We start from the raw sequence: 18,025 nt of genomic DNA on the forward strand, positions 1-18,025 counted from the left end.
AGATTTATATCTATATACTTACAGAATATCTACAGTAAATATGAAGCATCTCAGAGCAATGGTTGACTGTTAAAACTCTCTATGAAACTGTGTTTCTAACTCGTCCATTAAAGCACTACCAATAAATATATTAAGGACTACATTTAAAAAGTGAACTTCACTAATTGAATCGCCGGTTGGCTGGCATTCTGACCCATCCCCAGGAAGTGTATATATGGTACGGATCCCATCTCCTCCCATTTTTTGGCATCTTTTCGTCCACTCTTCTACATTTCACACACACCCATTGATCCACCTGAAGTCCCCGATTCTTCTGATCTCCAAAGAGGAACCGCATCGACCTCAACTATCTCACTCAACCATCAGTCCTGTAGGTAAGTGTTTATCAGTCAAAGACAGAAAGGATATAAAGTGATATAGAATCATGAATGTGTTTTTAATTTGGTAAAAATGTTGTTAACAGAACGTCAATTAAACAGAGAGGTACAGATGCTAGGTTCTACTGCACATCACATCCGGAGGGCATTCATTTTTGACCATTCTTCATATAATAATTATGCCTCTGCTTTGACTGTATGATGAAAATAAGGAAAAATAATTTAGGGCGATGTGATGTCACTCTACACAGTGTATTTAGAATTGTGATGTAACAGATTTAGCTTAAAAAAAGAGACTCTTTCGTCAGTGGAACACAAAAGAAGATATTTTGAGAAATGGTCATACAATGGAAGTCAATGGGGTTCTATGTTGTTTGGTTATCAACGTTTTTCAAAATATCTTCCTTTATGTTCTGGAGAAGACAAAAATCATACCGGTTTAAAAATACTTTGGTGAACTATCCCTTTAGTAAATCTAGATCTGCTTCTCCGTACTTGTCACACGGGCAGTACACTAAAACAATTACAATACACCTGTCGTGCCCTTTAACATAGTATACAACGTAAAAAATATACCCTTTTTAGATTTCCAGTTGATGTTAATGGTTCGGTCAAACTGACAGAATAAAAATGTAATTTCTGACAGAAACCACACAAAATAAATGAAGCTATTCTTCCATTTGACAAAGGAGCAAACATCTCGATAGTTTTAGGCACGCGATGACCTTCGCTCATTGTAATTGTAAATAAGGTGAAAAGTGAAATTCAAACAATCTTAATGTGTTCGGAAATACCTGGATTTGACTTTCAAATGGAGGAGGGAAGTCTTCAGACTTGGTTGTTACAGGCGACATCGTGTCTTCAGTTCCTGGTCCTGATGAGGCTGTGGTTTCCATGAGCAAAAGGAAAAGTCCTCTACAAACAGAAAGTTTCCATGTCGGAATGAAATTTGGCTGCACTGTGGAGATTTGAATACGTCTTGACAACATTTTTTTGACATTTGCATTGGGGCGCAAGCACGCAGCCGGAGTCTAGTACACTTTTAAGTTGAGATGAGAAACAGCGGATGTCCCCTGTAACGTGCCATAAATCCGATTAGATGATATAGGAATACATTTATTGTGATTTTGTAATAATTGTACTGTTTCCTTACCTAAGACTATGGATAAAGGCATGGATGATGATCTGGATGATTTGGAAGAGGTGGAATATTTGGAGGACATGGAGGACGCTGAAGTCCCGGAGAGTGCCCCACCGTACCCAGGTCATCCGGTAGATTATGGAGGAAAAGATGCGAGCCAGAATGAACTGGAAATCCAGGCACCTCCGTATACTGTGAACATGGCATATGCAGCATCCCCAGAGCCGGGCATCAAAACTGGAGTTCACAATCCGTACTTTCAAGCAGGTAAGATTCTTCCTTATAATCGGAGCCACTTCATAATCGCAGCTGGATTTATATTATGTGGTGGAATCAAAGCATTCTGATCACTTACTTGTATAAATAAAATCACAACGATTATACAAACACACCCAGAAGAACTATGAAATATAACACAATGATAGACACTTTATGATGAGAATTTATAATCACACTTCAGAATGAAGAATAACTTTTGACATTGTGCTGGACGGAACCTGGATTTATTTAATGCCAATGTTCACATACTTATTCATCCCACACAGCCATGTTCATGAGGTTTGTTCAGGAAAGACAATTTATGCAGAAATGCATTGTAAATGCAAGGGATTTACATAACTTTTCCCTAAATTCTGGGAGGAGGAACGAGGCCTTTAGTCGGAGTCATCACACTGCAGACATCTGTATCCATAAAACTTATTCTGATATGAACTTATTTAAATGTTGTGACCGCAATTGACAGCATATCTGTGTTTGTTGTATTTGAGTAAAACACAGACGTGTTTCAAGTTGCTTGGAATGCAGTGTTTGTGTTTGTTGTTGTAGAGTAAAACAGCAGTCATGTTTCCAGACATTTTAAATACAGGGTTGGTGTTTAATCGGAGTAAAAATCATTCAGTAGTTGGTGTTTATTAGGGTACTCATGATTTTAAAGCAATGCTTCCCAAAATGTGGCCTGTGGCCCTCTGGTGGACTCTAGCGGTATAGCAGGAGGAGAGGATTTAGATGAGTCAAAATATGATCTGATAAAACATTCAAATATTAGTTTTACTGACAATGTAGCTTCCGTAACAAACCTTTCTGTAATTTGTAAATAGGATACGATGTTATGGATTACACACACAATATTTGAAGAGATTGGTTCAAATACGAGATAACTCTGATTTATACATTTTTAAAAAATCATGTTTTTTGTTGGAACATTCCAATTAATATAAATCAAACTGCAGTTGGTTTGTTTTGATTTTAGTCATAATAACTTATATAATACAGCTAACTTACACAATAAAACACAATAAAAACATCATAACATAATAAAAAACATGATTTTTTTAAGCAAAGTTATTTGTTATCTCATTTTGGAAGCTTTATTTGTATAATCATCTTCACCAGAATCTGTTGTATATTGTTCCATAGTGCAATATAACAATTATAAATACTATAATATACTATAGATTTAACCCTTTCAAGCATAGTGGACACTTACAGTATCTCTTAAGTTCAAAACAAAATGCATATTGTTCACTCAAGTGAATCTGAAAACATCATTAAAATTAATAAATGTTTTTAAAATATAAAATGTTATTTATCATAGTAAACCGGTAAACGGCGGTATACTTTAAAGGAGTAGTTCACCTTCAAAATGAAAACTGTCTCATCATTTATTCCCTCGCCTGTCATTTCAAACCTGTATGACTTTCCTTCTTTCGCAGAACAAAAAAGAAGATATTTTGTAGAATGTTGTTAAAAGCCCCCGATTCACTTGAAATGATTACAATAGTAGTGAATGAGGGGTTGTGCTATTCTGTCACCACATTTTTCAAAATATCTTATTTTATATTCTGCAGAAGAAAGAAAGTTATGCAGGTTTGTGTTCAATGCGGGTGTTTTGAATTTATTTTAAACAATTTTTATTTCGGTTTCTAAAGGTCCAAACCCCGGGATGTACCCTCAGGCTGCCGGTAAGTCATGGTCTTCATATATCCAAGCTTCAAAAACATGCACTGCTATTGTGAGTAAAGCAGCATTAAAGCAGTGTTTTCTAATGGATGTTTCAATCTGTTTTCAACAGGTCCAAACCCAGGGATGTACCCTCAGGTTTCCGGTAAGTTATAATTGTCATATTTCAATCTCAAATATTTAATTTAGTGTCCAAGGTCCAAAAACATATATTCAATAATGAGAGTAAAGCAGAAGTACTGCTTATTGATGGATGTCCAAATCTGTTTCTAAAGGTCCAAACCCTGGAATGTACCCTCAGGTTGCCGGTAAGTTATGATCTCCAATTATCAATTGCAAGCGTTTATTTTCATTCATCAATGAATTCGTCAATTTAAAGTCTAAAAAACTACAACTTCCCTTTTGTCAAAGGTCCAAACCCTGGGATGTACCCTCCTGCCATGGGTAAGTTAAAGTCTTCAGCTAACACTCTCAAACATACAGTCAAGTATAATACTTCAATATGTGCAGCAATACTGCATTATGTTTTCAATAATGTTTTGAAATATTTTTCTAAAGGTCAAAACCCAGGGATGTACCCTCAACCTATGAGTAAGTTACAAGTTTCAACTATCAAACACTTGGCTCAGTTCACTCTTAAAAAGAGATGCTTCAAAAAGTCATTCGACGCCGTAGAAGAACGATTTGGTTCCATCAAGAACCTTTAACATCTGAAGAACCTTTCTGCTTCACAAAAGGTCCTTTGTGGCGAAAAAGGTTCTTCAGATTATAAAAAAGTAATAGAGGAGGTTCTTTAAACAACCTTTGACTGAATGGCTCTTTGAGGAACCAAAAATGGTTCTTCTTTGGGATCACAGCTGTGCAGAACCTTTTAAGCACCTTAAAAATCATTGATAGGGTTCATGCTCAAAGTGTCAAAAAACATAACTTATTTTCATTAAACAAACATTATTTTACAGAAAGATTCTTTTATAATGTGAATTACTTTTCATATTTTTTATTTTTAAATATATATATATATATATTTTAAATAATCATATAACAGTGAGTTTATATCACGCTGTAAGAGTCGGGGTCATAGGCAGTTCTCTGACCTTTGGCGCTGTTGCGCATCGGGCGACCCGGGTTCGATTCCCGTCTCATGGTCCTTTCCCGAACCAACCGCCTTCTTTCTCTCCCACTTTGCTTCCTGTCCCCTCTCTCACTTTACTATACTAATAAAGCAAGAATGCCAAAATTAAATCTTAAAAAAAAAAAACGGATAAAGTTCTTCCTGAAAATTACCAGGACATTTCCGTTAATGCTAAAATGTAATAAAATGCAGTGTAAAATGTAAAATACACTGTAAAAAATGAATACGGAAAATATACAATAAGTATATTATGACCTATTTATAGAGTGCATAATCTATACCAAAGATTGTAAATATTGCAATTGTAAATATGGTTCTAGTTGTGTTCAAACAGTGATGTGTTTGTGTTTTCCTTCATTACAGCTATGACAAACTCGAGGGTACTTCCAAGCCTGCGTGATCATCCTGGTCATACCATGTGCCCTCACTGTAAACATCAAGTGATCACCATCACAGACTACTACTCTGGACTCATGGCTTGGCTTGCATGCGGCTGTCTCGCCCTCGTTGGGTAAAACTGAACCTCCTTCCAATACTATCAGATAAAATGAAAATCTTATATTGTTTTCAGTAGGACACTCTGTGTTATACGCCACAGGAATATTTATATATTTCTAAACGAAGGATTACTAAAACGAGAAGAGACAGGTGATTCTCATGTGTCTTCTGCAGGTGTTGGCCGTGCTGTATCGCACCATTCTGGATGGATTCTTGTAAAGACGTGGAGCATCGCTGCCCTAACTGCAACAAAGTCCTGTCGTTCTACAAGCGCCTGTGATGTGTATCACAACACGGCCTGCGTGCAAGTTTGAGACCTATGATTTCAATAGGATCTAATGGGCATAGACATAGATATTTCAAATTAAATTCACATTCGTTGTAATTAAAAAAAAATCATATTTATATTAATAACTTAATGAATTCAACAATTGTAAAACAAGCAGCGAGTTTACATCCATGATATTTATACGACAAGTCTAGCTGTGAAACTTTAAATATAGGCAACTATGTCTATATGAACTATATCAGTAAATTCTAAGATTGAAACGTCTGACTTTTCCTTAAAAGATGAACAACAACCGTTTCAAGCTTCTATTTAAAGCAGTCTCATATATTGTGCCTTATGGGATGATTGTTATGTTCATTGTCTCGTAACTTGAAGGTTAACATGTTAATTAACTTGGCTTTTTGGGCATCCTCATAAAATGTTTCATTATATTGCTTTTCTTGGCTAGTCTAAGTTCAATTCGCCTCTTAGCATCAATATCTCATAATAAGCCTGTCTTATGTTATTATCTCAAGGTTTACAGTTGTGATTATCATTAAAATGTATCATATTATTATGTATGGAAGAAAAGAAGATATATATTCAAGAGAGATTATTCTAGGTAGAGACAAATACTATAGATTTATTTTCTCACCTATAATTTTGTGATTTAAAAATTATTTATCACTATTTATCAGCAGTTTCTTGCCCAAGTGAGACCTGAGGGCATTGTATAATAACCTTGAAATAAAAGTCTGCTGAACAACAACATAGTAGTAGAGACAAAGTAAATCTCCAGGGATTGGAACGAAGCTCTTACATTTGCACTCTGTGTATATAAAATAGTTATAATAAAATGTAAATGGATAAAATTCTTGTGGATGTTCAGTTAATCTAAATATATCCTAACATTGCTGTATTCCTGGGATAGTTTCACCAAAATAAACAAATCTGTCATCATTTACTCACTCTCATGTCTTTTTAAGAAATGCTTCAGTGGTTCTGTGTCCATGCAACAGACGTATATGGGGCCAATGGTATTTGGTGACCGGTGTTCTTCAAAATATTTTCTTTTGCATTCTGCAGAAGAAAGACATTCAGTTTAAAGTGACATGTGAATGAAGAAAGAGTGGATTTTAATTGTTGGGCCTAGTATAATTATAAGAAGTGCTGCAAGTGTTTGCATGCAATATGTATAGGGTACCACCAGATGGCGCACGGAACCACAGTCCCTTTATAGAGAACTTCACATGACAGGATCTTTCTGACAGATACTTTAAAACTCACAAAGTTAATTTCACTTTCAATTGTAGTAAAGGCCAATATGTTATTTGTAAAGATTAACACATATTGAATCATATTCACCAGTAAGTGTGATGTTTATATACATATACTGTATATTTACCTACACTTTGAACTTAAACTCACTGACATACTTCTACATACTTCTACTTATAGTTAAAAAGTAAAAGTACTTTGATATTGTTTGCCCATAAAACAGTCGAGGTGAATGCCAAACTGAAAAATCTTTACTTCCAGCTGAATGTCAAGTATTAAGACATACTAGACATAATAGCGTGACTTTATAATAAGTGAAGAACACTATACAAAAATGATCTTCACTTGACTTTGCTTAGCTGGTATAAATCTAACACGGTAAACAGAAAAAAGTCGTTATCTAAAATGATTTCTTGCAAACAAATCCGAACTAAAACCAATAAGAGTGGAAAATTACAGCCTTGGCCTTCTTGGTCAGACATAAAAAAGGAGGCAATTACAATTTCAATGGCGCTTGTGTAGAACTACACATACAGGTAAAAGTGTTAGCCAATCCCGAGAGGTTTCACAAAGGCTCTACGCATAAACGATGAGAATGAAGTCTTTATTATTCAACCCGCTCGTTTTCATTATATTCGGCATAGTGTGTGAGAAATTTTTATCACCCGTTTTGCTGCCCATAAAATCTTTATGATCTAAAAAGTAAAAAAGAAAAGGCAGGTGGAGCCCGTGTGTGAGTGGTGAATGGCTCTCTGCCGCCCGCCATACTAATTCATCAACGTGTGTCGGACTGAAAGGTGCAGAAAGGCAGAACAATGAGGTGAGCGAGATTAGTGTGCCAGCGGCCACAGACTACTAAACTACATGAACTCAATGAACCGATCTCACGGTAAAGAGAGAGACGGAGACCGGACGGCCCTACAGCTCTGAGGTTCGGTTAGCGAAAGAAGGTCAAAGAGTGTAACCTTAAGAGATGCTCAAATCAGACAAATATGTCATTAATAAATATGTAAGAGTCTGCAGAAGAGGGTACTAAATGCCCCCAAAAGTGCTCAGTTTTGCCAAGACATGCAACACAATCTACGTTTTCATGAACTCAAACATTTCTAATCACATTTAATCTTTGTTATACGACAATTACCTGTTCTGTGTCTAAAAGAACTGTCTTGAAACAGATTTCCTATTCTTGGTTCTTAAAGGCATACTTCACCCAAAAATGATGTCATCATTTACTCACCTTCAAGTTTCTGTATAAAATCTGTATACATGTGTTTGTTCTGATGAACACAGAGAAAGATATTTGGAAGAATGCTTATAACCAAATAGATCTTGCCCCCCATTGACTCCCATTGTAGAAAAAATTAACTTTAACTTTTTTTTGTTCTGTTGAAGACGTTTTGAAGAATGTTGGACAGCAAACAGTTCGGAGTCACTTCTATGGGAGTCAATGGGGGGCAAAACAGTCTGGTCATAAGCATTCTTCCAACTTTCTTTCTCTGTGTTCATCAGAACAAAGAAATGCATACGGATTTGTAACAACTCCAGGGAGAGTAAATGATGACAGAATTTGCATTTTTGACACATCCCTTTAAGACACATACCTGACACTTAAGTGACCTATGACAGATCAACACAATGACCTGTCCTGCGGGCATGAATGAATCCATGCGTCAGCCGTACGTGCGTCTGTAGAGGCGTCCCTCACAGCAGAGAAAAGGCAGTGAAAGACTGATTACCTGTCAATGGAAACCAGTTCGTGTCCCGATTCAGAAAATGAATCAAAGTAGAAGCCAGAGGGTCCAGAATCTCATATCTGAGAGAGAAACACTCCACCCGTTCATTTATTAACTAATAATCTTCTATATTCGATTTGAAACAAACTTCTGAACCTAAATATCTGCAACACAAATTGTCCAGCACCGTTACGCTACAGACATGAATGACACGTCAGATCATGCGTTAACAGCCAATATGGTACTCTTCTATATAGTCAGACTTTATTTTCCTCCGGGGGACAATAAAATCTCAGACGAAAACAATGCAACCACACATTAATTCACTGAAACTACTTGTAGAATCAGACGGCAGCATGCAGATGGAAATTGGACTTGACTTGCGAGTGAAGTTTGTATTTTCTACGTCTAAATTATATTTAAAGCTGCAATCTGTCATGATGAAAAGAATCATACCCGCCAGTTATTGTATAAATCATTTTGATAAGCTTGTAAATCGGGGAAATGTAACGAAGTCGTTTCCAACATTGATTTTGATGTACTTGCTTAATAACCGATTGTTTATTTTTTGGTTACAAATTGCAGCTTTAAAAAACAAACCCTGAGAAAGAATTATATTTTATGCTCTTATTAAATATAACAAAGGTTTTATGATTTAATGGAACGATATTTAAATGTTACATGTTATAGTGCAAATAATGTGCAATATAGATATCAGGGGAATGCATAATTACAAATAAAGATTTTTTTTAGGAAATGATTGATTTTTGACATAAATAATTGATGTTGGACTAATGAAGTTCCTCTGTTGTGTGGCTGTGTTGCATTGAAATTTTCTTCCAGTCATTTCGATTTAACACCTGTTACCACTTCAATTTATATTCCAACTCATTAAAAGAACGAACGCCTTTAGATCTTGTCCAACCCATGTCCTACAAATCTAGTTTCCGGCAGTATTTGTTTCTCCATCCGACAGGTGAAGCAGAAACCGACATGTACGATAAGAAAATGAAAGGGATCTGCTACCTCTCTCTTCACTTTTAATAAATGTCACACGTCCCGTCTCTCCCTCCGCCCCCTCTGCTACCTTTGATGTTAAACCGGACCTCGGAAACAAGGGTGTTTTAAAACAAACACCTTTCATGCCTGGCCTGCGTCAGATATAATCACTCAATAATCAAGGCTTATCATTCAGCCCTCAAAGGGTCGTGTTGCCGGGGCCTCGCGTGTGGCCAGAGGGGCCGAAGACTCAAAGAAGACCCCCAGAGAACATGAAAGACAGAACCACACAACATCCTCACACGTGGGAGGCTGTGACCTTCAGCACGCTGCTTTCACAGAGGAAGCTCGGGGGCGACGCTGAGGTCTACTGGAACTGTAAAGAATACAAACACATACGACTCATCCGGCCATACTTTTACATTTACAGTACAGGTAGTGAGATAATATTACACGTGACTGAAATAACAATCTGTGATGACATCACACTCACAAATCTATGAAATATTTTTTTTTACCTTTTTAATGTAACAGGTAATATGTATAGTAGCCTCTGAAAGAAATAGCACGTTTATATAAAACAATGAAACAAGGGATCCAAGTGAGTTTCAGATTTAAAATCACATGATAAATAACCAATAATGCTATACTATATACGATACCATAATGCTTGGTAAATTCAATTTAAACCACATTAAAGTACATTAAAGTACATTAAAAACTGAAAAATGATATAACCCAAATAGTCTGATCATTGATCATCTTCCACACATCAGACAAAGTCACTCTGCTGTCTGCATCAACCCAAAACTTTGATCATACATAACTTTTGGAATCTGTATGATTATTTTGTCCTTGCAAACTACTGCGATGTTCATAATGTTAGGGCTGCAAGATCATCGGTAAAATGATAATCACGATTATAAAAAAATATTATTTTGCTAATCAATTTATCACGATTAATAAACACGATTATTTTGTCAGTTCAGAACTTTTGCTTTTAATTTTACTCTAGCAAGTTTATTAGGCCTATTCGTTACAGCCAATGCGTGTGTTATAATCTGCTGCCATTGAACTTCTTCAACACACGCAATCAATCATCTAAACACATCACCAGAAAAAATGACATTTTGTGACCTTCAGAAACCTTGCTACTCCATTTTATATTTCTTGTTCTTTTGTTTATAAGTCATTGGTAACCCTTGGACTGTGGGTTTTGCCAAAAAAAATCTAAATAGTAGAAATGAAGTGAAAACAATGTGTGTTTCCTGTAAAGTAGTTTATAAGATACAAGCTTTGCGATGATTTCCCATCTTTATTGCAAGATTTTCCGACCTTATGGAGAGTTTTGTTCTTGCTTTTAAAACATTAATATAACAACGATTATGCCCAATTACTGTAATTCTGGGAAGCATAAATTATTATCACGATTAAAATATGATTAATCACGCAACCCTACTTATTGCAATACACACATTAGACATTCATGCATACAAACACAAGCTCTTGCTAAATTTCGTTGCAATAAAAAAAGCGATAGTTATATTTTCAACATACACAACATAGAAGCAATAAAAAACTATTTGTGAGGTTCTGCTTCAGTTTTTAGATTTCAACACTTTGCTGAGGGATAAACTTCACAATCAAATATACATTAAGGTCATCATAGGATGAAACAATCCAATTCCAACTGCAACCAATCAAACCTACGGACATCAGCGTAAGAGTTAGAAAATTCTGACGGATAAACAAAGCTGTTTCTATAACCTTACAGCTATGGCCTTTTGTAATGCATCACTGTAAACCACTCGAGACAACAACAACAGAGGATGAGAAGCGATTGAGCCGAGCTGAATGAAAATAAAGCTTGTCATTATTATCTATAGGACAATGCGGATCTGTTTTGAAGAACTGTGCAGAATTGGTTGGAAGGGTAAATTCGGGACAAATAAATCGAGACCGTATATAGACAATTCATATTTCAGAATGGCTTGAGCAAAGATTGATGCTTTACAACATTCACAGTTTGAAGTTTTTTTTGCCCACGTATAAAGCATTTGCATTGACTTAAACCCGCTCGTGTTCCCAATGGGCATTCAGATTCTATGTGAAGGTTTCTCTATGTCCTCCGCTCAGGTTCATGAAATGTCAACTTGACTTTGTTGTTTCTGTTTCGCAGACGCATGCTCGTATTAAGTTGTTTTGTACCGGGCGTTAAAACACGTTGTTTATCCAGTCTCAGCTCCCACAGATCAAGGCCGCCGGGTGAGAGAGAGCGAATACATTAAACGATCATTAATATCTCGCTAACTAACTGAACAGAGCCATGTGAGGAGATGAATGCTTTAATAAACACTTCTGAAGGTTTCCAGAATGAGATTTAATGGTCTTCTGGTTTAATAAAGGGAAATAAAAGCTGTCCGAGTCTTTCTGGGGGTATTGATGCGGTTGAAAGAAAAGCATTAATGAGAGAACGCAGATGGGAAAGCGTTTGAAGTGCAAAGCACGTCGAGAACGTCACGGAGACGCAACACATTGTGTTAACAAAATGAAAGCCTTAATTTCACTCATCATATTCATGCAGTTTAGACATTGATATGGGAACCAGGAGAAGCCCTAGGAAATCCCTAAACATGCACCGGAGGAAGCATGTGAAGGTTGGGAAATAGATATTTGATGGAGGTCTAACTAAATAAGCAAAATGTACCTTTGCTACGTAAACTATCTGGTCTAACGTTTGAAATTGCATGATGTGATGTATGCCATACAAAAATCTAGCACATTTGTGTGATACAATATACTTCATGAGATATATAAATAATCCCATCAACCCATTCTATTTTTTATGAAATATGAATCAAAATATATTTTGTTGCATGAATCTTTAGTCTAGCATGATGTGAAATCACTACATTTACTGTTATTACTGTAAAACATAGCCATATTAAAATACTGTAGTATACTTGGGATTTTACAAGTAATAAAATTCCATACTGTTTTGTTTTTGAACCCTACTTAAGTAATTATTAAAGTATGCTACCACAGTATATCAATATACTATAGTAATACTTAAAGTGCTAGTAGTATCATACTACGGTATAGTGGCTATATATTTATACTACAGTTTCCTCTGGTGAATGAAGAACACTGCAGCATTTTAATGTGGGTGAAATCTGAAAAAAGTGGGACCTCTTTCAAACAGAATAAATCTCTGGGAATACTGTCATTTTAATTTAAAGGGGTTGTATGATACGGCTAAAACGAATATTATCGTTTGTTTTATGTAATGCAATGTGTATACACGATGTAAGGTTCAAACGTTTGTATCTCCTCTTTGCCCCTCCTCTCTGAAACACGCAGATTTTTTACAAAGCTCATCGCTCTGAAAAGCGAGGAGTGTTATGATTGGCCAGTTCACCAGTGCGAAGTGATTGGTCAAATACTGCAAGCGTGTGACGGAAATGTGACGCTTTTACCATATTTGGAACATCAGGTTCCAAAGCAATTGTACTGACAGGTACGCCAGCCTTACCTGGTCAAATCATACCACGAACTGACGGGGTGTGATTACACAATGCGTTTCAGGCAGGTCTGGGTGAGCATTCGCTTTTAGATAGAATGCATATTTTGCTCCGACGCTTAAATTTTAGCAGTTAACCGGTCTAATACATGCATGGGCGACTTAAAATACAGCAAACACACAGTTTTCGCGCCATACATACGGAAGTCGGCATGCGCCATTGTTGAAATTGTTATTATGTTTTAATACAAATATAATACACATATTATGGCGTTTGAGACCTGCGGTATTACATTTGGATCTGGGACTTCAGACAGCGCAAATGTAAGTGCTCGCATTCTGTCATTCCATACAAAGTAGCATGTAAACATATGCAAGTAAACGTGGAGCTGCGCTTTTTCGGCATTAAAAGCGCAAGAACGTTTACATTATTTACGTTTTATGATATACGTGCACGTGCAGCACAAACATCGTGTCTCTACCTACTTAAAATCTCAATATTTAGAACTGTATCCTTAGAAAGCTGGAGCCGAAACATACCTGTACTCCACGTAAATCGAAAGTATTGAAATCGGTTGAGTAATTGTGCTTTTTCCAGAAAAACCGAAGCACCTCCATTCACTTGCATGTGTTTGTAGTTGAAGGTTACCAACGAGCGGTCTAGTTATTTCTTATGTATGCTGGCTAAACTTGCTTCTCCAATATTTAGAATTTAGACTGCGATACCAAGGTCGACCGCTAGGTGTCAATGTACCACACGGTTTCTTTAAATACAATAAAACTACAGGACCCAGTCTACAAATTGTAACATACAACAAAATTTAAGAAATCGTTTCTTAAATACAGTCATTATACAATAACATAATAATACAAATGAATAGTAACATAAATAAAATATAAATACTTATATTATTAGACACCGAAGACAGACCGGGAGTTGAATGCAGTCCTGTCTCCAGCGTAAAATGAAAACGTCAATAGACCCGTGCTTAATTTAATGCATTTTTGTAACATTGTGTGTTTAGACTTTCATGTTTTGGCTTAATAATTTAAATCAAATTGACATTCTTGCATTTCATGGATGCTTTATCCGAATCAATACAGTGCATTCAAGTTATACATTACAGCACAGCGAAAATATAAAAATATGAAGGCGAGTAGCACTCCAGTTTTCACTCTGGGACACCGACAGGTTCAGACAAGTTGGTCTAGCTGAGATTACTCTGACATATTGAGTGAGAAGAAAGTCTTCACTTGTTTTATAACATGCCTGCGATGGTCTTCACACTACTTTAACACACTGGCAAGGTGTGACAACAGTCAATGTTCTTTACCGTCTGTTTCACATTTCCTCCACACTGCCGTTAGATGTCTGATTTTGGTCCGGGAAATCGTATTTTCATTATTGAATTTCATCACCTTCGACTTATAAAGGTGACAGCGTGCGATAGAGAGAGAGAGAGAGAGAGATGGTAGAAAAATGAAATTGATGTGTGAACTCCTTCACCTCTTTACCAGAATCAAACATCTAATTAAACAGTTATGTTATACACCGGCTGCTATTAATGTGTGAGGTTCATTATTTATACGGTCTGTCGCTTAGAGCCGAGCTGATGGATAATTCTGTTCAACGCAGAATCTCTCTCTCCATCTTTCTGAAATGAACTCGTGCCGTATTAGTGAAGCTTTGTTGGAGTGATCTGGGCCAATGTCATCATGCGTTTATGACTTCATGAAAATTAATGAATTCATATCAGTTATTGTTTGTACCGATCAGTTATGTGCTGTAAGAGATGTCATGCATGGTAAAGTAGATCATGTATTGTTGAGCAGTGGCTTCACAGCCTCAGGACCGTGTGAGCGAGCATGAGGAAAGACCTGCCACTCTGTAGCTCTCAGTAATCGATGCACGTCATGAGCTATGTTTTATTAAACGCCTTGTGTTCTCTCTATCACTTCACACTCATTTGCTGGACTGTGGAAAAATTACTCTTCACGGACAAAATCAGCCGATTCCCTTCCACATCACAGAAGTGACTGATCAGGTATGCAAAGTAAACAGGTGTAACTGAAATGAACTCGGTGAACTGCAGCGATGGAGAATGTGTGCTTTCCATCAATGTGATATCATCATTGATGCATCTGAGCGCATTACTCAGAAATAATGGTTGAAGAATTGAACATAACATGATTGCCTTGTTGCTTCGAGTTCACATTCAGGGTTCACCACAGTTTAATGTCATTTCAACCCTTTCATGCATGAATTGATGACAACCTCAATCAGGGTTTTTATTGATCTATTGGGATGTAAAACAAGATGTGAACCTGTTAACACGTTTCAAGAAAGAGATTTCTTGTGCATCTGGGTGGACTGCATGTTCTTGTTTAAAGAGATGGATGGTCTATCTCGTAATCATAGAAGAACCACTTTGAGTGCTATATAGAACCATATCTTGGTTCTTCAGTAGTTCTTCAAAGGTATTTCAGCGAATCATTGGAATGACTGAGGTGCTATATAGCATCACATCCGTATAAAGAACCACTAAAGCACCAATATATTCTATTTAAAGTGGTTTGCCTTTGATCACAAGTCAAGAACCACGTTTGTGCTTTATAGACGGTTTCAAAGCAACTACATAAACAAAGGTTACTGCTCATGTCATCGTTCGTTCAAACAAAAGAACGCCTGTGAATTATTTATGAGAACAGTAAAAAAAAACGAGAAGAACCCTACTTGGCTAAACTTGTCTCTCCCATATTTTGAATTAAGACTGCGATACCAAGCTTTACCACTAGATGTCAATGTACCATACGGATTTTTAAATAAGACCAAACTACAGGACCCATTCAACATTTTTTTTATTTAAAAGTTAACATGCAACAAAATTCAACAAATGGTTTATTTAAAACAATTATTTTACAATATTTAATTTGTGTTAATTATAATTTATCTTATTATTTTAAAGTACAGTTAAATTATTAGACACTTGTCAAACACAGACCTGAAGTTACATACAGTCCAAGCCTGGGCACAAGGGCGTGTTTATATTTTTGGGGGCCCAAAGCAAAGTCAAGACCCGGGTCCTCCCACACATGCGTACTGAATTTTTTTTCTTTGAATTGCACAACAGTAATATTAAAGAGTTCATGTAATAAGTGAGACATATATAACCTGGATTTATTTTACTTTGAACCGCATAACAGCACAGAAAATTGATGTCAGTTTTGAATAAGAATAAACATTATTTGTTTTGGAATCAAAGATTTGATATGTGTGCATCAAATCAAATCCCTTTATTGTCACTCAACCATATACACAGGTGCAACAGTAGGTGAAAAATTTGGGTGCAGTTCCAACCAACATGGAAGTATGACAGTGTATCTAACTGTGTATCTGTGCCAGGGGGGACACCAATACCCGAAAAATGTGGGGCAAATTTTGATAATTTAAAATGAAATATGGTTTAAGTTATCAAAAATTATTTAAACTAAATAGCATTAACACTAATCAAGTAAATGTTATAGCAATTCATTTGATTAAAGAACCCTCAAGATTTCAGTGCTTGCTTTCTAGACAATGGTGAACTCACATTCCACTTATAAGAAAGCATCACAAGCAATCATTAAATGATTTAAAAGCTTGTAGCCACTAGGGGGCCCCCTACAAATTTGCATGGTTTGCAAAGTGGTTAACACCACTACTGCGTGCACACCCGGTGAAACTCTATAGCACCATTTTTTTGTAGAGTGGGTAGTGACATTAAAATGTTAATATAAAATTCTTATTCTACCCTCATTCACCATATATTAAAAAAACGAATATATTAATGTAAAATATTGTTGTAAAATGTTATCAAATTAACTAGCATACACCTTTATAGGATTTTGAAAAATTTTCTTAGCCACTCAGTTTGATAATAAATATAAACATTTCTTTAATAATAAAATATTTTAGATTAGATTTAATTATACCGTAATTTATTTAAGTATAATCTTTATATATTATTTTATGATGTAAAATGTCTGCAAAACATTTTTATTAGGGCTGTCAAACGATTAATCGTGATTTATCGCATCCTGAATAAAAGTTTGTGTTTACATAATATATATCTCTGTGATGTGCATAATAATTTTGTATTTATTAACACATACACATCCTAGCATATATTTAATCATAATCTAAAAGTTATTAAACATTTATAAATAATTTAATTGTTGGTTAACATAAATAAATACATGTAAATATTTCCTAAATACGTATACATGTGTATGTGTTTGTATTTATAAAAACATAATTAATATGCACAGTACATAGACATATATTATGTAAACACAAACTTTTATTCTGGATGCGATTAATAGCGATTAATCTTTTGACAGCCCTAATTATTATACATAAGATATTCTTTATGTATTAGCAAGCCAAGTTTTTTTTTATTTGAATGATTATGACTTTTTTAATTCGTGTTTTGAATTTAACATTTTTGTAATAAAAACTGTCAATTAAGAAATAATACAATTGATCGAGTAACTTCATAAATGCACATAGCGAGGTGTGTATACTCGAGTCCTGCTCACATTTACTTCAATATCGCTTGTCTCATGCACAAGTGTGTCACCACAGAAATCAACACCCGTCTTCTGTCTTTGCCTCACTTAACGCCTCTCTCTCTCTCTCTCTCTCTCTCTCTCTCTCTCTCTCTCTCACTCTCTCTCTCTCTCTCTCTCTCTCTCTCTCTCTCTCTCTCTCTCAATCTCTCCCAATGATCTACTCGTTCACACAACACCAGCCCCCAACCCCCCCCCCACACACACACTCATTTTCACCCTTTTTGCGTTCATGCCTCCCTAGGTTTCATTCCCACCAGCTTGCAACACACCCCCCTCACTCTCTCTCTCTCTCTCGCTCTCTCTCACATCTTCACACACAGTCTTCCTCACATCCCTGTCTCTCTTCCCATCACATCGGCGGCTTCATCGTCTCTGTCTGCGTCTCAGTATCATTCTGCCTCCTCGCGCTTGCAGTCGTTCTCCGGCTCTAACACGTGTCATCCAGCCCTTGAGGACAGAGCTGTTTTTCTCGGAGCGTCCGGCTGTGGTCGTTTTCCTTTCCAGAGCTC

At 36.2% G+C, this 18,025-nt stretch overlaps 1 protein-coding gene across 2 annotated transcripts; it reads left to right on the forward strand.

Annotated features, from left to right (window-relative positions):
- The first annotated feature begins 272 nt into the window (after positions 1 to 272).
- Positions 273 to 6,227, forward strand: LOC130426688 (lipopolysaccharide-induced tumor necrosis factor-alpha factor homolog). Of its 2 annotated transcripts, XM_056753590.1 has the most exons (9): positions 273 to 374; positions 1,536 to 1,785; positions 3,447 to 3,479; positions 3,590 to 3,622; positions 3,753 to 3,785; positions 3,889 to 3,921; positions 4,036 to 4,068; positions 4,973 to 5,120; positions 5,282 to 6,227. In XM_056753590.1, exons 2-9 carry the CDS (start codon positions 1,539 to 1,541, stop codon positions 5,385 to 5,387), a joined length of 666 nt encoding a protein of 221 aa, XP_056609568.1. In that variant the 5' UTR covers positions 273 to 374; positions 1,536 to 1,538; the 3' UTR covers positions 5,388 to 6,227. The 2 variants fall into 2 exon arrangements, with proteins under 2 accessions (XP_056609568.1, XP_056609569.1); XM_056753591.1 differs by lacking the exon at positions 273 to 374 and having other exon boundaries at positions 1,452 to 1,785.
- Positions 6,228 to 18,025: the final 11,798 nt, after the last annotated feature.

The sequence above is a fragment of the Triplophysa dalaica genome, chromosome 7, assembly GCF_015846415.1.
Source record: "Triplophysa dalaica isolate WHDGS20190420 chromosome 7, ASM1584641v1, whole genome shotgun sequence".
Taxonomy (NCBI): domain Eukaryota; kingdom Metazoa; phylum Chordata; class Actinopteri; order Cypriniformes; family Nemacheilidae; genus Triplophysa; species Triplophysa dalaica.

Excerpts from the sequence above, each read along its gene's own strand:
- LOC130426688 (XM_056753590.1), top strand. The coding sequence starts at position 1,539 with ATGGATAAAGGCATGGATGATGATCTGGATGATTTGGAAGAGGTGGAA. Across the intron at positions 3,480-3,589 it reads GATGTACCCTCAGGCTGCCG|GTCCAAACCCAGGGATGTAC; the intron begins GTAAGTCATGGT and ends TGTTTTCAACAG. Across the intron at positions 3,922-4,035 it reads GATGTACCCTCCTGCCATGG|GTCAAAACCCAGGGATGTAC; the intron begins GTAAGTTAAAGT and ends ATTTTTCTAAAG.